This window comes from Euleptes europaea, chromosome 4 (genome assembly GCF_029931775.1).
Source record: "Euleptes europaea isolate rEulEur1 chromosome 4, rEulEur1.hap1, whole genome shotgun sequence".
NCBI classification, from domain to species: domain Eukaryota; kingdom Metazoa; phylum Chordata; class Lepidosauria; order Squamata; family Sphaerodactylidae; genus Euleptes; species Euleptes europaea.
Window position 1 is genome coordinate 104,677,476 of NC_079315.1, and position 22,465 is coordinate 104,699,940.

At 43.2% G+C, this 22,465-nt stretch overlaps 1 protein-coding gene across 1 annotated transcript in view; it reads right to left on the bottom strand.

Moving 5' to 3' along the window:
• Positions 1-22,465, bottom strand: part of WDR70 (WD repeat domain 70) — a 148,828-nt gene that overhangs the window by 39,707 nt on the left and 86,656 nt on the right. The window contains exons 10-11 of the mRNA XM_056848023.1: positions 20,780-20,954; positions 2,708-2,807 (exon numbers count right to left, since the gene is read on the bottom strand). Coding sequence (XP_056704001.1) covers positions 2,708-2,807; positions 20,780-20,954 — 275 coding nt within the window. The remainder of the gene's footprint in view (positions 1-2,707; positions 2,808-20,779; positions 20,955-22,465) is intronic.

The following is a 22,465-nucleotide window of genomic DNA, read 5'->3' on the forward strand; positions in this document are numbered from 1 at the left end:
TGGCGTGGCGTAGTGGTTAAGAGTGGTGGACTCTAATCTGGAGAACTGGGTTTATATCAATTGAATGGTTGTAGCAAATAGTAATGTTTTTATTAACTGTCAGCAATAAATCATAATGTTTTAGCATGGTTTAATTTTCTCACAGTCAGTGATCCTCCTTAGAGAGGAAGTTTCTTGGGGGGAACGGTTGAGTAGATGAGCTTGAGCACTGCAATCTTGTACAATATGGTTTTTTCCCTATGTGTCTTCTCTTTTTTTTCTGTACCCAATATTGAAAATAAAAATATATTTAAAAAAAGAGAGCGGTGGACTCCTCTAATCTGGAGACCTGGGTTTGATTCCCCACTCCTACACATGACCGGCAGACTCTAATCTGGAGAACCAGGTTGGTTTCCCCACTCCTCCAGATGAAGCCACCTGGGTGACCTTCAGCCAGTCACAGTTCTCTCCAAACTCTCTCAGCCCTGCCTACCTCACAAGATGTCTGTTGTGGGGAGGGGAAGGGAAGGCAATTGTAAGTCGGTTTGAGACTCCTTAAAAGGTACAGAAAATTGGGGTATTAATACCCAACTCCTCCTCCTCCGAGATCCAGGATCAGTTGTTTCAGACAGCAACTGCACAGGGTTCTAATTCAGATCAGTTCCCTCTATATGGGGGGTGCTGCCCCCTAAACACCTCTAGAGTAATAGAGACTACTCTATTAGCTACAGCTTTTAATAGAGTATAGGCTGCAGGCATTTTTTACGGTATGGGTTTATGTGAGGTTTTATTGTATACTGTTTTAAATTTGAATTTGTAAGCTAAGCTGAAAGTGATAAGAACATGGACTGCTTTGGCCAAATCACCGTTTTAGCTATTTTTTTATTTTATTTATTTATTTGTTTATTTATTTATTTATTGAATTGCATCTAAAATAGCATTAATAAACAATCAATATAAAACCCTGTAGCATAAAATCATTAAAAATGACAATCACAAAGCAAAGATGGTGTACAGTTCTCATTGTGCTGACTGACATAAACAGTAGTAAAGAATAGTAAAGGGCTCTCAATAATTTTACAAAATCACAAAGTATTCAGTTTCACATATAACAATTTACTGTGTCAACGTAACCACACTAAGACAACAAAGTGCAATGTGTATCTATCTATGTGTCACTAACATACAACATACAAGAACATACAAAACAATATCACAATGGTTTGAAAACCAAAAATATGTTTAAGTCATCAGACTTTCATTTTTCATATAAATTCCTGATCATCTAAATGTATATAATCTTTTTCTCTTATTAATATAGCTATTCAATTTTACTTTTTTATCAATATAGCAAAACAATTTACTTGTGCCACTAAGCTGGAATGCAATGTAGCCGTGAGTCATAAAGTTGGCAATGTAAGGTATATTGCTACAATACAGAAATTGCAATAAACAGGAGACAATGTAGCTTAACAGAATGTAATGCTACAGTACAAGATGGAAATGGAACTTAGAAACGCTGTCTGGATTAACAATCATGCTTTCACTGCTCAAGACAGCTTCATCAGTCAAGATTTCCAGTTCACTGTCATTCCTTGAACACAACAACATTTGGCATAAATTTGCTCATCAGTATTAGATCTCCAAAACGCCTGGCTGGCTGTGTCTTTCTATTGTTTTGTATGTTCTTGTATGTTGTATGTTAGTGACACATAGGTAGATACACATTGCACTTTGTTGTCTTAGTGTGGTTCGTTGACACAGTAAATTGTTATATGTGAAATTGAATACTTTGTGATTTTGTAAAATTATTGAGAGCCCTTTACTATTCTTTACTACAGCTTAGTCTTATAGTATTGTGAATATACTTTGTTTGGCTGACATAAACAGGCAGCCACCCCTCCAAATGCATACCAGTTTAGCATATGGGGGGGGGGGAGGTAGGGAGGCCAGTAAAGATGACGCCCGCGGCTGTCCTCAACTATAGGCCTGGCAGAAAAGCTCTGTCTTACAGGCCCTGCAGAACTCTTTGAGGTCCCGCAGGGCCCTGATGTCACCAGATAGAGCATTCCACCAGGCTGGAGCCAGGGCCAAAATAGTCCTGGCTCTTGTCGAGGACAGCCGCACACTCTTAGGGCTGGGGACCACCAGCAAATTATCACCGGAAGATTGTACTGTCCTTAGGGGGGTATACCAAGAGAGGAGGTCCTGAAGATACGAGGTATGAGGACTGTTTTATGGATGATGAAGAAGAAGAGTTGGTTTTTAAATGCCGACTTTCTCTGCCACTTAAGGGAGAATCAAACCAGCTTACAATCACCTTCCCTTCCCCATAACAGACACCCTGTGAGGTAGGTGAGGCTGAGAGAATGTGACTCGCCCAAAGTCACCCAGCTGGCTTCGTGTGTAGGAGTAGAGAAACAAATCCAGTTCACCAGATTAGCCTCCGCCGCTCATGTGGAGAAGTGGGGACTCGAACCCGGTTCTCCAGATCAGACTCCACCGCTCCAAACCTCCGCTCTTAATCACTACACCACGCTGGATACCATTTTAAGCGTCACTATATTTTTTTAAAAGCTTCGTCAGCTACCTTGATCAGGTCTCTGGAACAGGCGGCGTATATATTTTCACAAATCAATAATAAAATAAACAAACATACGAGGGCGGTACAAAACTTTAGCCAAAGTTGCGTGCCGCAACATACACAGAGGACAATTTGGTCACTTACCCCCTCGACTGGCGAGAGCAGTGCCGTCGTAGGAAAATGTCAAGCATGAAGTGTCAGTGCCTGCAGCATGTGCCTGCCTGCAGTGGAACTTGGTATGAACCTGTTTGCAAAGGAAATAAAATATTTAAAAGCTGTGCTGCTTTGAGACTGTACGCACCTGGTTCTCTTGGAACATCAATTGCCCCTTACTGTATTTCTGGATGGGGGAAAAAAAACATAAACCTAAAGCAAGCAATTTTAAAATCAGAAGGGAGGGAGAGAGAAAAGCCACAGATGATGTCCATCAACTCTTGTACAACACCTTTTATATGATTTAACGTCTTAAAGGAATTTGGAAGGAAAGAAGTTGTACCACTTCCAAAGATTTTGTTTCATCGTCCAGAAAAATAATAATACATCTATGCAATACATTAATACCCAAGCAGAACTCCTTTTTAGGCTAGTTAAAAAGGCAGATAATGGATGACTATGAAACAAAAACCACTTTTTAAATCAGGAGACGGCGTTCCCTTTCTACATTTATAAGGTTTAAGATGGGAAAATGCATCATTTGTCTTTTAGATGCATCTTGAAAGCAAGTGACGCTTGGAAAACTGCACATGCCAAAAGAAGGAGTATAAAAAGTCTGGGTCCAAGATTTAGAAGACGGTTTTTGAGTCTGAATGCCATTTGGCTGTAGCAAAATAAAAGGTTTCAAGGACCACCTCTACTTGATTGAGTCTGCTTGGGACTTAGAAATAATTTATGCCATTTTACTCCACGTGCCCAAAGTGACGCAAGACGTGTGTGGCAGGGCGTTTTCAGCTGTGGCAGCCAGACTTTGGAATAAACTATTTTATTCCAGAAAGGTTGTTTTTTTCTTGGTGCTGATATTCTTATTGATTCTACTACTGCTTTCTGGTGTCATTGCTTTTATCAATATATTCTTATTTTATTACTGTTTTTAGGTCTGATTTTCGTGCTGTTGATATCAATTGATATAATGAGCCAGCGTGGTGTAGTGGATAAGAGCGGTGGTTTGGAGTGGTGGAGTCTGATCTGGAGAACCGGGTTTGATTCCCCACTCCTCTACATGAGTGGCGGAGGCTAATCTGGTGAACTGGGTTTCTCCACTCCTCCACATGAAGCCAGCTGGGTGACCTTATGCTAGTTACAGCTCTCTTAGAGCTCTCTCAGCCCCACCTACCCCACAGGGTGTCTGTTGTGGGGAGAGGAAGGGAAGGCAATTCCCTTTGAGACTCCCTTAAGTAGGAGAGAAAGTTGGAATATAAAAACCAACTCTTCTTCTTCCCCTTACCCACTTCATGTATTCCACTTTTGTTGCAAATATATCAATGGGGGGGATCGAAGCAAGATGTACAAACTGACCAGTTACTTGTAAAGGAAATCATTTAAAAACTCTGAATAATATTGACTGTTTTCTCATTCCCTTCCCCCCCCCCCCCAGTTACAGTAAAAGTTGCTAACTATTGAAAGCCAAGCAGTCAAAATTACTTTCTGGGGAAATGGTGACTGAACAACTGTGACAAATCTCACCCTAATAGTTTTTTAAAAAAATTAAATCCCATCTAGAACATTCATATGTCTGAAGTTTTTGTTATCTGAGAACAATAATGCAAATTGGCCAACTTAAGACAATAAATATCACTAATAAAAACAAAAGTATCTGGAAAACATTCAGCTGGCCTTTCATTATGTTTATGTAAAAATGTTAACACACATAGAAGTAGTAAATCCTTACCATTCCTTCTACATCATACTTCCAATAGTGGACAAAAAATTAACCTTTTACCTTGATAATATTTCAGAAATCCGACACTATGATATGTTCTTTTGTTAATGCTTCCTATAAATATGACTGCTTCTCATATTTTTTGTAATTGAAATATTTATACTCCATCTTTTAGTGGGAACAGTCTAGAAAACAGCCAAGAAGCTAATAGAACTATTAAAATCTACTGTTATAAATGTACAATATAAACTTCAGCAGAGTTTGCACATAAATAATCAAAATCAACAGAAATAACCAATCAACTGAACAAAACAGCCAGAGGATAATCAGAAATGTTAATAAAAACAGAGTTGCACTTACCTGTAACTGTTGTTCATCGAGTGGTCTTCTGTGCAGGCACGCATGGGACTGCGCTTGCGCAGGCCAGCCGCGGAGAACTGACTAGAAAGCTTTCAGGAGCTTCAGAACGCCTGGAGCGCTCCCCCTCCCCTCCGTCCCAGGCCGAGAGCAACGGTCCACCCAACGGTCAGTTGACGGAGGGAGGAGGGGCGCTCCCCCCTCAGTTCTCCCTTCGCCGCCGTGGAAGACCACCATAGCCACCAAGCAGTAGCCCACAGCGGGGAAAGGAGGGAGGGATGCGTGCCTGCACAGAAGACCACTCGATGAACAACAGTTACAGGTAAGTGCAACTCTGTTTTTCATCTTCGTGGCTTCTGTGCAGTCCCGCATGGGAGAATAGCAAGCTCACCTACCATGGAGGCGGGTGTGGGCTTGTCACCTAATTAAAAGACAACTCTCACAAACAGCTGTTTCCTCCCTGGAGACCACATCTACAGGGCAATGCCAGAGGTATGTGGATCGAAGGACCAGGTTGCCACTTTAGAGAAGCCTCAGAAATCTGTCATGGCAAGGAAAACAGCGAAAGAGACATGAGCCCTGTTGCAAAAGGCCTCCATATGGAGTGGACAGCATAGTTCAGCATTGCTATAAACACCATCGGGAAACCGTTTCCAAAGAAGCTGCTGGTTCAGCCTTCCATGCACTAGACCAATAGGTTGTTTAGGTGCTGCATGGAACCTGAAGGACATGGTCTTCAGGCACTTGATTGCATGAAGAGATTGCTCAGTTAGCGACTGAGGATTTAGAAGAAAACAGGTTCGGCAACGGGACCTTACCCAAGGTCGAACTTCAATCTAGGTAATACTACCTTAACCTGATGAAAAGTGATCACAGACCAATAATTTAAACAGGTTAAATGACAGCAACCAAAAACAGCACCTTAGTGGATAAAAGAAAAAACAGGTTAGATGGTGCCATTATACAAAAGGTTTAAAGCATAATGCAAAGAATAATATGGGCATTAGCGTAGGGAAAAAAATTAGACTAGCCAAGGCCCTCAAACCATTAGCAAACTGGTGTTGCAAATACTGAATAAGAATTAATCAGGAAACAGAGGGCTGAGATGACCACCAGATGTGCTTGACGGGAATAACAGCCAGGCTAGTATCATTTAATGAGTAATGACACACCCCATATAAAGGTGAAGTAAGAGGTTGCAAACCGTCTGACCCTGATCATTCAAAAAAATGACCCCACTTGGCAGCATAAGATGACTATCTGTGTGGTATGCATAATACTGTTAACAACCTTGTGACTCTAGGTAGGTCCCGTTAGATGGTTGAGATGACCACGCCACCCACTGTAGTGAAGCGACATTGTGGCAGAGAAGGAAGGGGCTATACCCTGATCAGCTAGTCTTCTTGAGAAAGTACCCGAAATCCCCATCAAAAGTAATCTACAGATTGGGAACACAAAACATTGTGGTCAATAGGGACCTATGAGCATCACTGGTGTCCTGGGTCTGTGAAGCCAGGGAACAAAAATGCAGCATTAAAATAAATGTGACCAGTGAAACTGGAGAATCTCTCCGACGGCCTCATGGCATCCAGTGTTCTGTAGGAAGCAGGGACATATTGCATCTGCACTTGAGATAATAGGACTCTACCTGGGAAAAAACCATTCCCTTAAAAAGGGAAAGCAGGGAACATAGAGTGAGGGATTACTTGTGGGTTGATGAAACCTGTCAGCTTGGGAAATCTGAGAGAGTAGGCTTCTCTCACCACCTGGACGCCCAGGAAGGAAACGTTGTGCTGTTAGGTCCTTTGCCACAACCGGAAAAACCTGGGACAGCAGGACAGGGAACTCTCCCTCATGCTATAGATATTTACATTGCCATGCTATATACACTCATAGCAGTGGCTGAAAAAAGGTACAAAATGGTACTGGATTGTCCTGACTTCCAGAAGAATAATGTGATTTCATGAAGGAAAACATTCAGGTAAACACCCTTGCACAAGTGCTTGTGAGAACCTTAGTACTGGAGAGAACACAGCACAGTTCTGGATATAGGAAGACTATGTCTTCAGGTGGTATTAGCATAGTTGCCCTGTCAGACAGGATCTGCACCACTAGTCTGGGAAGGAGCAGGAACCAAAGCGATATGCAATAGAACCAACCGTAGTAGGGGACGATGACTGGAAACATATATGTTTGTTTGTTTGTTTGTTTGTCTTTGGTAAGGTATGTTTTTTAATGTCCTCTTGAAAACCCTTGTTTTGTAAATTCAGGTACCAGAGGTCTAATGTTCTTAGACTGATGATCCACAATACACACAGAGGAGTATTCCCCAGTCTCAGAACCAAGTTGAACCCCATTAGTTGTTGGTCTTGTTTTTGTATTTTAATTTTTATTTTATTTTATTTTGAAGCCTATCGGTAGATACCCTAGGATATAGACCAGTAACAATGGTGATCAAAATTATTCCTTTTAAGAACTGATCTACATTTGCACATAAATCGTGCAGCTAAAGGGACAGAAAAACCATGGGCCCTTGAGTTGTTAAGGGCTTGAAGAAAAAACATTCAAAGTAGCAAAAAGAATGCTATCCTTTGAGTAGGGAGCAATTGGGATTACACAAATTCAACTAGCAAATCCAACGACACATAGGGCTGACAAGGTTAGAGACAGGCAAACCTGCAGGACTGGTAAAATGAATTGTCCAATAGCCAATAATCCAATTACGGATCAACAGCACCACCTGCTGACAGGAGGAAAGCAAGTGCAACAAGCCTGTAACATACTGTAACATACAATTAAGATAATTGTCCTTAGATTCAGGACTACAACCAAAAAGGCTCCCAGGCAACTGAGGAAGGACATCTGAAAAGGGAAGTATCCTGAAATGTGGGCACCTGTGGATCCATATTAAGGAGTCTGAGGTCCAGTCGGGGTCCCTTATCAGCATTTTCCTTTATCCAAGATAAAAATACATAGATTAAAATTTGCGTGTTCCTAAATAAAGGGGTTTATTTGCATTGCAATATAGAGATCTCAGCTGCAATGAACTCAATATGGAGGGAACCCAGTGCCTTGGATGGTTAAGAGCACCATTCAGCATTTAGCATAAATCTACCCAGGAGTTATGCATTTATTATCCTGTAGTCATGCCTGTTTGTCCCTGTATGAAAAGTCCTTGGGAAGTCAAACACCCTGTGAGTTGGGGACGTCTCCCCTTATGCTGGGTAAACGCAATATGTACAAGACTTATCAGTGTACATAATTTGCTTAGGCTAATTACAGCCCTAACACTGAAAAGTGTTCTTAATGGGAGATTCAGTGCTCCTGCCCAGAGTCAAAGTGGGCAGCCCCAGCAACCCCCGGATAAAAATGGGAACCTGACCCATATTAAGATAGAAGTGTCCCAGCAACTAGCAACTGGGTGAGGGATACTGTAAGAGGAATCAAGCATCCTCTTTTAGCTTTATATAGATTTCCCACCTTCTAGGGAAAAGAAGCCAAATGTATACCATATTGGTTTCGCATAACACAACTCCTTGTCAGATCCGACTTCGAATCTGAGGGAGATTATAAAATCTTCCAAGCCTATGCCATCCAGATTAAGTATTCTAAATAGAGCTGAATGACCCCATGGGTGAGACAGGCAGGAACCCAGATGGGTTACACATGAGAGGAAGCGTATTATGAGCCCTCGCTCCTTGACGCCAAGGTGACCATGTAAATTGACTTCGAGGTCGGTGGGAAGACACTTGTCACAGAGGGGATGAGTGTCTATACACCCATGGGGATATATGTATTCCCGCAGGAGCATCCCACGGAGAGGCTCAGGGAACATAAGGGGGGGACGGAACATGGCTGAGAAGCCTTCCCCACATGCTGGACAATGCTTCAGCCCAAGCTTGCTTACCCCACTAGCGACGGCGATGCCTGACGTCGAGGGAAGCGGGGGGGGGGGAGCTGCAACGCTGAGATTCCTCCCCTTCTCCGAACAGATGCCGCAGCAACAGACAGCTGGCATGGAGGCAAACTCGAACCCGCTCATCTCGGCATCGAGGAGGAATCGGTGTATGACATCGACAAGAGCCAGGTGGCTGTTGTGTTGGTGCGTCAGAGGTGAGCCAACGTCGAGGCTTTTACACCCTGAGGAGTAGGTGTTCCCACCTCCTTGGAATTGCTCGACCTCGAGACCTCTCTCTGCACGTCATGCACCTTACCTTACCTTACCTTACCTTAGGGGACTGATCCCCTAGTGCTGTAGACTAGCAGGCTTTCCACGGAACCTGTTGACATCGAGACATCATCCATGCATGTCATGGGGTCCAGAGCCCCTAGCACCACAGTAAAACGGCTTTCCACGCAGCCTGTCGACTTCAAGGTCTCATCCATGCACATCGTAAGGGACGGAACACCGAGCCCCTAGTGCAACCATACAGTGGCTTTTCTCAGCCTGTCGACTTCAAGGTCTCATCCATGCACATCGTAAGGGACGGAACACCGAGCCCCTAGTGCAACCATACAGTGGCTTTTCTCAGCCTGTCGACTTCAAGGTCTCATCCATGCACATCGTAAGGGATGGAACACCAAGCCCCTAGTGCAACCATACAGTGGCTTTTCTCAGAGCCTGTCGACTTCGAGGTCTCATCTATGCACTTCATAGGGGACAGAACCCCTAGTGCTGCAGCATATCCAGTCCTTATCACAGCCTTTGGGTTGAGACCTCTTTCCACACACGTCGTGGAGATAACCTAAGCATTAGTAAAGCCGGATTTCCTCACAGACATTCAAACTGGAGAAACACAGCCTGCATGACTTGTAAAAATGAAAAAGAGACAAGATTAAAACAAGTATCTGAAACAAAACCGACCATTAATTAGTGGCATACTTATTCTGCATTTGGCAGAATTGTCAAAGAAAGTGATATTGGCAAAACAGACATCAAATGCTGAAAGAAAAGAATTTCTGAGGTAGAAGAAAAGACACAAGTCTCAAATAGAACAAGTATTAATTTGTACCATACTATTGTACATTTGGCAAATTTGTTAAATAAAGCCACATTGACAAAAGAAAAGAAATCAAATCCTGAAGAGAAGACCTTTCTAAGTGAAAGAAAAGACATAAGTCTCTTATACAGAACACAATCATCGTTATTTTGTGCTATAATCCTTTCATATTTGGCACATTTGGTACATCAAACCATATTGGCAAAAAGGAAATCAAATCCTGAAGAGAATTTTTTTTTTTTGAAGTAAAAGAAAAAGCACAAATCTCTCAAACGTAACAACAGTCATTATTTTGTGCCATACTATTTCTACATTTGGCACAGTTGTTAAATAAGATTATATTGGCAAAAAAGAAATAAAATCCTGAAGAGAAATTTTCTCTGAGGTAACAGAAAAGACGCTCTGAAACAAAGCTAGTGTTCTCTCCACGGCGGCGAAGAGAGAACTGAGGGGGGAGCGCCCCTCCTCCCTCCGTCAACTGACCGTTGGGCGGACCGTTGCTCTCGGCCTGGGACGGAGGGGAGGGGGAGCGCTCCAGGCGTTCTGAAGCTCCTGAAAGCTTTCTAGTCAGTTCTCCGCGGCTGGCCTGCGCAAGCGCAGTCCCATGCGGGACTGCACAGAAGCCACGAAGATGAACCATTAAAACTTTGTTTTCAGCTAAATGTCATTGTTAATATTAGTGGATCTTTAACCTCCTTCCTGCAATATTAGGATATGTGAGATAATAAATAAATAAATACAAGGTCTATGATCACGATTTGATCATGTATCAATTTCCAAACCCAGTTTAGAGTGGGCCAATGGGGACGGGTACAGAGAAAGAGGCATTTCTTCAAATTCCCCAGGTTTGTTGAGAACTCCAAAAAAAATTTAAAAAAAGATTAAGGGGCTTAAAAAACCCAAATGGAGAAGGACACATCATAAGGTTACCAGTGGGAGTTGGGGGGGGCGGAGCCTGGGGAGGGCGGGGTTTGGGGAGGGACTTCAATGCCATAGAGTCCAATTGCCAAAGCTGCCATTTTCTTCATGTGAACTGATCTCTATCAGCTGGAGATCAGTTGTAATAGCAGCAGATCTCCAGCTAGAACCTGGAGGTTGGTAACCCTAACACATCATCACACCAAAGATGCTACATGTGATCCCAGCAACCCCATTCATGGAGGCTTTTTGAGAGCCAGCGTGGTGTAGTGGTTAAGAGCGGCAGACTCTAAGCTGGAGAACCGGGTTTGATTCCCTGCTCCCTTGCATGAGCAGCGGACTCTAATCTGGTGAACCGGGTTGGTTTCCCCACTCCTACACATGAAGCCTGCTGGGTGACCTTGGGCTAGTCAGAACTCTCTCACCCCCCCCCCCCGAACCTCACAAGGTATCTGTTGTGGTAGGGGAGGAAGGGAAGGCAATTGCAAACTGCTTTGAGACTCCTTTCGGTAGAGAAAAGTGGGTATAAAAACCAACTCTTCTTCTTTTGACAGGTGGAGGGGAGAAAGTGGAGATGGAAGAGGGAAGCTGTGACAAAAGGGTTGGAATGGAGGAGAGTAAGCTGTGAAAGGAGGGTTGCAGGAGCGAGAATCAGCAGCAGTACCAGGAGATTTGGGGCAAAGGAGGAAGCAGGGAGGGTTGGGGGAGGAAGGAAAAGGTGGGAACGGGAAGGGGAAAAATAGCAGTGGGGGACTGGACGGGGGGGGGGGGAAGAGAAAGCAGGGATGGCAGGGTTGGGGGTAGAGGAAGAAGGAAAGAAGCGGCAGTGACATGAGGGTGGGATGTTTCATTTGTCTTTGACCGTAAATAAAATTTAGTTCAATTCATGGTGTGGTGCCAACAAGCTGAGAGGGAACGGGGCAAGTGAGAAGGATGAGATTGTGAGTCTCTTATGAGTCCTTGCGAGTTCCCCTCTTGTGTACATATAATGACTGCAATCCAGTACATAGCTAGGTATGTTGCTCTTGAAGACAACACAGAACACTTCAACTGGTAAAAAACAACAATACTGATTAATTACTGACCCGCTCTAGCAAGTATGAGTGCATATCACTTGTGCTTAAACAGTTTTGGTCACCTATTTGCTTCCAGGTTCAGTTCAAGGGGCTAGTTGTTACCTTTAAAACCTTTCATGACCTGGGATCCACGTACCTGAAGGACTGCCTCTCCTGGTGTGAACTTCACAGTGCTTGGCATCTGTTATTTGTCCCTTCACTCCTGTTTTCCCTACTTGGCCTCCTCCAGAAACTGGGACTTTTTCTTACGTTGCACTAGCCCTCTGGAAAGGCTCTGTGGCGGGTTTGTTTTATTTATATTTATTTTATTTAGCGCTTCATATCCCGCTTTTCTCCCAATGGGGATCTAAAGTGGATTACAATATCGTTCTGCTCTCTTCCACGTTATGCTGTTTCACTATTGTCTTTCACAATTTTGTCAGACATTTCTTTTCAAAGATGTTCCTGTTAATATTTAGAGTAATTTGCTTTGTTTGACAGTTCAACAGTTTTGGCTACATTTGAGTGATAAAACACTAGTTTTTGTGGGCTTTGGGGTATTGATGCTTGGATTTTTTTAGTAGTTTCTGTTTGGATTGTTTTCTGTTACTATGGTCCTTTCTGCTGGCCACCTCAAGCTCTTTGTCTAAAACAAAAAGAAATTAAATGCTTACACATTAAAATAAAGCTAAATTGTGCCCAACACTGTGTCAGATTATATACATTTATTTATTTATAATATTTATACCCCATTTCCTTTCTTCAGACTCAAGGTGGCTTATAAAGTACACATAAGCAGGCACTCAAAACCATATCTCACTCTGCATCCTGAGAAGAAAAATGTAGTTGGTTTTAGGAAGACCATTATCCCACGGACGTCTCTGGTTTCAGTCTGCATAGCATCACTACAACTCAAACATTAAATAAAACACAGCTGGAAAATGCTCCATCTTTTCACCAGCCTCTCTGCCTAGTTTCAATATTTGCTGAAAACAAACTTCATGTAGTAGCAACATGTAGACAAAATTGTCCCCCCCTTTTTTTGCAAGAGAATCCATTAAGTTATAGCTATGCAAAGGTAGCAGCTCCTACTGCAGAGAAATATAACTACAGTAGAATGTGAACACTCAGAAATAATTTATTTTGCATCACTAGCAATTACTTCTAAAGGCACTCTCTGCCGCAGCACTACAATGTGTGTGTATGTATGTATGTTATGTATGTATGTATGTATGTTTGTATGCAATATTTTAATAGCCAAGTCGGCCAGATCTTTGGATACTTAAATCCAGTTACTGGAGCTGTGAATGGGCAAGATCTTTCTACAGCGCTATTATTTTGAAATGCCAGTCTTTAAAGGGCAAAATCTGGAATCTGAACGGCACATTCTGCCTCTGTTCCCAGGGTATGTTTCTCATTATTGTGTGAAACACACAAGACTTAATACTGATACCAACACTCTACACTTGAAAGTCATTACTCCAGTAAGTCTACAATCTCATATTTTGAGATGGGTATTCCTTAACAAAGGATTGGCCCAGTGTTGTTGTTGTTTTGCAGACCAGCCTTAACACATCAGAGCTTGGGAGCTAAACAGGGTTAGCTAGGGTCTATTACTTGGATGGGAGACCACCAAGGAAGACAGGGGCTGCTTTGCAGAGGAAGGCAATGGCAAACCACCTCTGCTTATCTATTGCTTTGCAAACTCCACGAGGTGGAACTTCATGGGTTGCCATGACTCGGCTGTGACTCAATGGCAAGACCTAGGCCAATTACATTCCTTTTTAGTACTCGCTCACTCTCTGCACCCACCCACCATAACTCATTGTATGCCAAACAGCATAACAGCAGCACATAAAATGATCCAGAGTTGACTAACTGTGATGTTCACACTGTTACCTCAACTTTTACAGATGTGAGCAGCCAGCAGAGAACACAAGGGTCTACAATACATCTCATGGAACGCAGCAGTTATTTCCCCATGGATGAGCCACTAAGCCATTTCTGTGCTCAGAGATATAGGCAGCAGTGCTCTCTCTAAGACCTTGTTATGCCTCCCCAGTTATCTTGCTTCTCTATTTCAGCTAACCATGGGTTATCCCTAGGGTTGCCAGATACCAGGTAATGGCAGGCAATTGCCCGCCAATTAAGGGGGCTGCCCGCCACCCCTCAGCTGGTCAGTGGGCAGAAGCAGGCCAGCTGAAGGGGGGTGATTAATGTCACTTCCGGGGTAAACACGGAGGTGATAGGGACGCTCTAGCACATCCTCAAAAAACTCTATGGTTTCCATACAGTGATGTTCTTGCACCGATCACCCCCCACCCAGCCCCACCACAATGAAGCTCCCGCCAGTGGTGAGAGGAAACCTGGCAACCCTAGTTATCCCACATGGTGATGATTCCCCATGGGGGACTCATTGCCAGTGAGAATGCATAGGCATTTGCAGTGGCAACAAGTGTCCACACTGAGCAATTCTGTTTTTCTCACCCCATTCCCATGTTAACCCCTCCCCTCCCCACCACCGGAGGGCTTTCATTTTTTCAAGTTGGCAAAAAGCCCACCAGCTGTGGGGAGGGGGAATGGAAGGTGTAAGGGAACAGGAGCAGAAAATGGCACTGGGGGGCAGGCCAGGAGGTTTGCAGAACCACACCTTCCTGTCCATATGTGGACTAACTCGTTTTGCCCCTGATGTTTCTGGAAATATCAAAACAAACCAGGTGTCTTACAGAGGAGTAGTGGTGTAGCGGTTAGAAGCAGCAGATCTAATCTGGAGAAGTCCCCACTCCTAAGGGAGCTAGCATGGTATAGTGGTTAAGAGCGGTGGTTAGGAGCAGTGGACTCTGATCCGGAGAACCGGGTTTGATTCCCCACTCCTCCACATGAGCGGCGGAGGCTAATCTGGTGAACCAGGTTGGTTTCCCCACTCCTCCGCATGAAGCCAGCTGGGTGACCTTGGGCTAGTCACACTCAGCCCCACCTACCTCCTAGGGTGTCTGTTGTGAGGAGGGGAAGGGAAGGTGATTGTAAGACGGTTTGATTCTGCCTTAATTGGTAGAGAAAGTTGGTATATAAAAACCAACTCTTCTTCTACAATACTGAGCACTCATCGTATTGCTTCGTCTGCTGAGGAAGGGCCGCTTCTCGCGATTTTTATGCTGGGTTTTGTTGTAGTAGGATCACATACTTATGGCTCTCTTTCTTTCGAGTTAGAATCAGTTTGCACTGGAACTCACAAAAAGTCATAACACCCCTCCCTCTTTGTTTCCCTTTATGAACTCTACTTGGGGAAGTACAAATATTGCTTTCTTAACCTGGGAAGGTTATCTGTAGCAGAACTTCAAGAAAAGCAGGCTTTCATGGAGGATTCGTTTCCCCCCTCTAACCTACACCAAGGACTGTTTGAATTATTTTCATTATGACTGGCAGACCTTGAACTTTAGAACTGCCTCTCATCACTGTATTAGTTAATACAAACAGTTGGATAGCACCTTATTATAAACTGTTTATTATATAAGAGAGAATGCATTTAGAAACATAACAGTACACTTTCCCCCCCCTATTCCGAGCCGAAGGGAGGAGAATCTGATGGTCATATGGTGCTATTTTCAGGCTACAGTTTAGGAAGTACTGAATGGACCAGATGTATACAGAAAAAAATGTTAATATTTGCCTCTGGCATGCTAAATGCAATTTTTCAGGTTCTGTAGCAGAGATCTGGCACATATAACCTCTGGAACAAGAAGTGTGGGATTCTTATGGATATGGAAACTTCACCTTGAGCTTGCAAGGAAAATATAGTGTCTATTTGGATGCCTTTCATCTTATATTTACTTAAGAATTTTCCAGATGTAGCTAGGTATTCTTTAAAGGTCCTATGGAGCCATTACTTTGTAATTTGAACAAAGGCCCCCAAAAAGGATGATCTTCCTAATTGTTAAGCAATTTTTCTTTTAGTATCAATTAATCAATCAATCAATTTTATTCATGTTTTAGTCACAGACAACAATATTCAGATTAAAACCATATACAATATATAACCCACAACACCCAAAATTACATAAATAAAAAATTTAAAATGTTACAGTCATGTATTCCAACAGAATCTTACTTTTCCGGATTATTTACTTTATAAGCAGTATGGATGACGCAATACAAATATCGAGAAGAACCCACAGAGGCCTGGGACTGCATTCCTACATCATAAAGACTTCATAATTTGTTTCCGACATGAATGACTCTCAAGTCCTTAGGATCATGCGCTCCTTCATTCCGCCCCCTTGCATGGCGTTGGGTTGAAGATTTGCTCATTTAGGAAGTCTTCAATCTAGCCACAGTCTGTCACAGCTCTACACTGGGTTTGTTTCTTGCCAGCAAACCAGGATTAAAACAATGGTTTACAGCCCCAGATTGTGGCAAGAAACAACCGAAGAATCGAAGTGTGGTGTAGTGGTTAAGAGCAGTGGTTTGGAGTGGTGGAGTCTGATCTGGAGAACTGGGTCTGATTTCCCCACTCCTCCACATGAGCGGTGGAGGCTAATCTGGTGAACTGGATTTGTTTCCCCACTCCTACACATGAAGCCAGCTGGGTGATCCTGGGCTACTCACAGCTCTTAGAGCTCTCTCACCCCACCTACCTCACAGGGTGTCTGTTGTGGGGAGGGGAAGGGAAGGTGATTGTAAGCCAGTTTGAGTCTCCCTTAAGTGGTACAGAAAGTCGGCATATAAAAACCAACTCTTCTTCTTCTCTACCCGGACAGCAAAAGAAACTGTAGGGTAGAGCAAAGGCTTCCTAAAACCAGGAAGTCTTCACTGTCCATTTGGTGCACAAGGAGAAGGAAGAAGAGAGTACAACATAAAAAAGCTCAAGGATGCCAGTGTATTAACTTCACAGCATCTGGTACCAAAACAGAACAGGAATTTATGAGAACATAAGAAAGGCCTGGTCTGGGCCCTGCCAAGCCATAATAGGGTTGCCAGGTCCCTCCTGGCAACCAGCGGGAGCTTTTGGGAGGCAGGTACAGGGGGCAGTGATCTGTGTCCCTGTGTGATGACATCACTTCCGGCACGATGCGGAAGTGCCGGCACAGCACCAGTGGGAAGCTCTAGCACTTGCCCCAAAACTCTATGGTTTCCGACAGTGGAATCAGCTGACTAGGGAGGTGGTGAGCTCCCCCTCACTGGCAATCTTTAAGCAGAGGCTGGACAAGCACTTGTCAGGGATGCTCTAGGCTGATCCTGCGTTGAGCAGGGGGTTGGGCTAGATGGCCTCTACGGCCCCTTCCAACTCTATGATTTTATTATTCTATTCAATTACTCTCCCCAAAACTCTATGGAAACTCTATGGAAACCACAGAGTTTTGGGGCAAGTGCTAGACTCTATGGAAACTACAGAGTTTGGGGGCAAGTGCTAGAGCTTTCCCCTGGTGCTCTATTAATCCACACTGTATGGTCCAGTTTAGAATTAGATATGATTTATTATTTACTTCATTTATTATTTACTTCATTTACACCCCACTTTTCCCTCTAATGGGGACCCTAAGTGGATCACTACTCTCTCCATTTTATCCTCACAACCCAGTGAGGTAGGCTAGGATGATAGTGTGTGACTGGCTTTAGGTCATCCAGTAAACCCAGATATCTCAGATCCTAGTCTGACACTCTAACCACTACACTACCTTGGCTTTCATAGGCTCAGAGTTTTTTGTTTTGTTTTTAAAGGCACCTTAAAAGGTCAGATTCTGGAAAGCAAGCAAACATACATTTTTTTTCACCCCAGAATCAAGGTTACATACTAAACCCTTGTAGACATCACATCCACAGAATCGTTCTTTGGCTTGAAGAAAAGAATTCTTACAAACAATTCAGAAGTTACATAGCTTCCTGTTGTAATATTCAACCTGTTCAACTTTGAACACTATATTACCAGGAGCCAATAAGAAGGGGAAAGTCACATCATCTTCTGCATGTTTTTATTCCTGCTGCTATTTCAACTATAAACCTAGTAAAACTTGACAATGGCATGGAGTGTAAACTTGTTCCAACAGAATAATACTTTGTTCAGAGGGCTGGCTTTCATCACTTGTGTAGCTGTTGATGTAAATGCAGACATCGTCCAGATATTAAAGGTTCCTGGTGTAGATTTAATAACAGCAGCCTGCTTATTTGGGGTTTTTCCCCCTTAGGAACTTCTAGGTGTCTTAAAAATGACATAATATATTGCTCTATGCGTGAACACTTTTTCAAGTGTTTATGAACAAACGGAGAAGACCTATGACACTTCAGCAACAATTTGTCCCCTAACAGGAAGCAGGAGCTGATGGTCAGGCTATGGGTGTCGCTTTGTGGTATGTGATCTGCTCTTCATGGAGAAGACAGCCCCGTCATTCCTTTTATCATCTCTTGCAGTATTTAATCCTGCCTGCATTTTCAGCCAGAGTCATTCTGTAGGGTTGCCAACCTCCAGGTACTAGCTGCAGATCTCCTGCTATTACAACTGTTCTCCAGCTGATAGAGATCAGTTCACCTAGAGACAATAGCCACATTGGCAATTGGACTCTATGGCATTGAAATCCCTCCCCTCCCCGAATTCCGCCCTTCTCAGGCTCCACCCCCAAAATCTCCCACCAGTGGCGAAGAGGGACCTGGCAACACTATCCCTCCAACATGATTGTTGATGGGTTCGTAGCATCACAAGAAAATTTAGGTGATTCTAGCTTGCTTGTGTTAGCATAGGTATGGCTGAATCACTGGATTATTGTAATATTAAATATACAGGTTAGTCTTGTACTAAAAGCAGCAAGAGTTTCACCTTCAAGAACAAGGGTTGGATCACAAATCAGGGATGGATCCCCAATCATCTTCTGCTTGCAGAAGGGCATCTGCTAAAAAAGGGTGTGTGAGATTTTTGCCCCTCACTGTAAACCCACGTATATTATCTCACTTGCCCCTGAAGGTCTCCCGACCTCCCCCACAAATGCAGTGGGCTGAAGCATGAAGGGGGAAGCAGGAAAGACCCATTCCCTGAGTGGAACTCTTGTAGTCCTTTGGATCCAATCCTAACAATCCGGGGCTGTGGCCGAGTAGTAGAGCAACTACTTAGCATGCAGAAAGTCCCAGGTTCAATTCCTGGCATCTCCAGTTAAAAGAATCAGATAGTAGATGATGTGAAAGACCATTACACCTTCATGTGTCCAGAGGTTACGGGTTAGATATTGTTGCAAAACAAGCTTTCGTAAACTACAACTCACTTTCGTCAGATGCATGACTGAGAGCGGATGCATGTACAACCTCCCTTCGTTCTATATTGTTGAATTTTTATTAGATATCTTTTATGATGCTGCCTTTAGTGCAAGGATAAAAATCTTTAAAATAAAGTGTCCCTCACATGCTAATTGGCTAAACTGCACATCATTCACATGCATACAGGAAAACTGTTGCTAAACAGTGCAGTGAACGAATCATGAATTTCCTTCTTGCTATTCTGATTTAACATCTGAAGCAAGGCAATTATTTTCTGCAGTGGGAAAGAGATCCCCCAATCTCCATTAAGTCTGAACGGAGTAGAATCAAATTTGCTGATAAATTCTAATTTATCAATTTCATGACGGAGCTTCCATGGAAATATTATGGCTGAAACAGAGGGGCTTTGAAGAAAGCATCAGAATATCCAGGGAGAGGGAACCATGATTTGCTATAGCTTCTAAGTCCTTTGAATTATTTATAGCTACAATGGAAAAAAAAAACACCTTTGCAGACAGAGGCTTGGCTGTTGCCACATTGTTCACAGATAACATTAACAACTTAAGATGGAAAACTTCTTTTAAAAAAAACTGCTTTACTTTATTCCATGTTGTTTGAAAAGGATGTCCAGGCATATCCACTTAAGTTGTTTGGGAACAGATGCTTATTTGTCCCAAGGCAGTTTGCAACAACTAAAACAAAGATACAACAAAAAGAGCCCTGCTGGAGCAGACAGTGGTCCAGCATCTTGCTTTGCACAGTGCCCAACCAGTCGCCCAGGAGGGCTAACAAGCAGGGCATGGACATATGAACATACATGAACATATGAAGCTGCCTTATACTGAATCAGACCCTTGGTCCATCAAAGTCAGTCTTGTCTACTCAGACCGGCAGCGGCTGTCCAGGGTCTCAGGAAGAGGTCTTTCCCACCACCTACTTGCCTAGTCCTTTTAAGTGGAGATGCCGAGGATTGAACCTGGGGCCTTCTGCATGCCAAGCAGATGCTCTACCACTGAGCCACAGCCCCTTGGAGACCAAGACCTTCAGCCTGATGTTGCCTCCTAACATCAGTACTCAGAGGATGACCGCCTCTGGATGTGGTAGCTTCCGACACACTAGATGTGTGTGGATATGGCAGTTTCTTGACCACGTAAGTCCATGTTCTAGCCTCTGCTCTCCAGAGTTAGTCCCCAGAAGGGGTGCAAGGCAGGATAACAGTTAAGGTGCCAGTCTACAAATGCAGCCCTTTGGTTGAGGCCAGTGGCAGATCTACTATGAAACTAATGAAGCTTAAGGGCCCCTAATCCCGGAGGGGCCCTGAAGCAACTTTTTGTTTTAATTCGTAAATTTTCCAACAAAACTGATGTTTTTTAAAGTGTTTGTTGTTAAAATAAGGCTATTTTAGTGATAGAATCATAAGCCAATGGGTTGAAGTACTTAATATTGACCTTAGAATATGCTTCATGTAGTATGTATTCTCATAGGTGTCTAAAATAAAAAAAATTGGACTTTGTTGGATGTTGCCCTGTCGTTGCTGGTTGCGAAGGGGCCCCCATAACAGTTCAAGTTTTAGGGTCCCAAAAATGTAGGTCCGCCACTGGTTGAGGCAAAGGAGAAAGGAGCAGCCCAGCCCCGGTGTTGGCCGGAAAAAGTTGCTCAAATTCAAGAGAAGAGAAAAACAAACTGAACTATCCAGTCTTGAGGGATTTCACCATGTTAACATTTCCTATTTTCCCAGATGATCTATGAAAAAAAGACAATCTCTACTTACATTCATATTCCTATCCCAGATCTGGATGGACCCATCCTGGCAGCCCGCGGCTATGAGTTTTCCATCTCTGTTGTAGGTGCAGCTTGTGGGAATCACTCGTTTACCTTGAGCTGACCGTGGTTTAAATACGCCTTTGTGCTTTTTGTCATTGTTAACATCCCACGTTCTCACAGTCCTAGCAACAGACCAAAATAAATAATGGTTTTACAAGGAGATTAAAACAAAAAGAAAATGATACCCTGATTACATGCAAATACCTCTTTAACAGTATAATGTAAACAAACCAGAAATATAATTCCAGGTTAAAGATACATGTATTTGATTACTTAAAAAAAAATCCCACCCTTCTACAATCCCAGAAGCACAAAGCAGCATTCACAGTTATACCCTTTCCTATTTCCCCCATATTTTATTCTTAGAAAGACCCTGTGAGGTAAGTTGATAAGGTAGTGACTAGCTCAAAGGTACATAGCGAGCTTCATAGCTTAGAGATTTGAACCCAGGTTTCCTAGTCCAACAGCATAATACATACTGCCTCACTAATTTTTAAACTGTGCCCAATGCCACAAGTCTGTCAATATATAATAATGCATTAACCCAATATATAATAATGCATCAATGTTAAGCAAAGAGAACAAGATAAGGAAAGTTTCTAATAAATTAATAGAGTTTTCTTCAGACTTCTCAATAATGTTAACTTTGAAATGTGAAATTTTTGATTCCTCCTACATTCTTATACAAAATGCATACAAGCTAAGTTGGGAGCCAGCGTGGTGTAGTGGTTAAGAATGGTGGTTTGGAGCAGTGGAGTCTGATCTGAAGAACTGGGTTTGATTCCCTACTCCTCCACATGAGAGGTGGAGGCTAATCTGGTGAACTGGATTTGTTTCCCCTCTCCTACACATGAAGCCAGCTGGGTGACCTTGGGCAAGTTACAGCTCTGTTAGAGCTCTCTCAGCCCCACCTACTTTACAGGGTGTCTGTTGTGGGGAGGGGAAGGGAAGGTGATTGTAAGCCAGTTTGATTCTCCCTTAAGTGGCAGAGAAAGTCGCCATATAAAAACCAATTCTTCTTCTTCTAGGAAGACAGTGAGTTGGATTCTATAGGATGGGGCCATAGTTCAGTGGTACAGCTTCTGCTTTGCATGCAGAAGGTTCCAGGTTCAATCCCCGGTGTCTCCAGTTGAAAGGAGTAGGTGATGTGAAAGATCTCTGCCTGAGATCCGCTGCCAGTCTAGATAGACAAATTGTGTGTTTCAATAAAAGGCAGATTCAGGTCTGTGGCAGAGCTTCCTGCTAGTGCTGGAGGCTCTTTCTCCAGAGGAAAGCTCTGTCATTAGCACAGCAGATTTGCAGGCAAAGCAAAGATTGCTGGCAAGACACAATTAAAATATCAACCCCTTGTAGTGAGGACAGCTGAACACCTATCATCTTAATGCAGATAAGCACTCTCAGAACCTGTACCCCTTTCAACAGCAATTGGGTTTGGATCCTGCTTTCTTCTGGTGCAAGGAACCTTTGCACCACAGAAAAGCACCTCCCCTAGCAGAACAGATCCAGGGGATCCAACCCATTGTGCTGATGGCTACAGTGATCACTGTTATGTTTACATGGTTGTGTACAAAGCTGACCATCTAAATTTCGTTAAATCGTAATGGTCTACTGTAGACATAGACCATTACTGTAA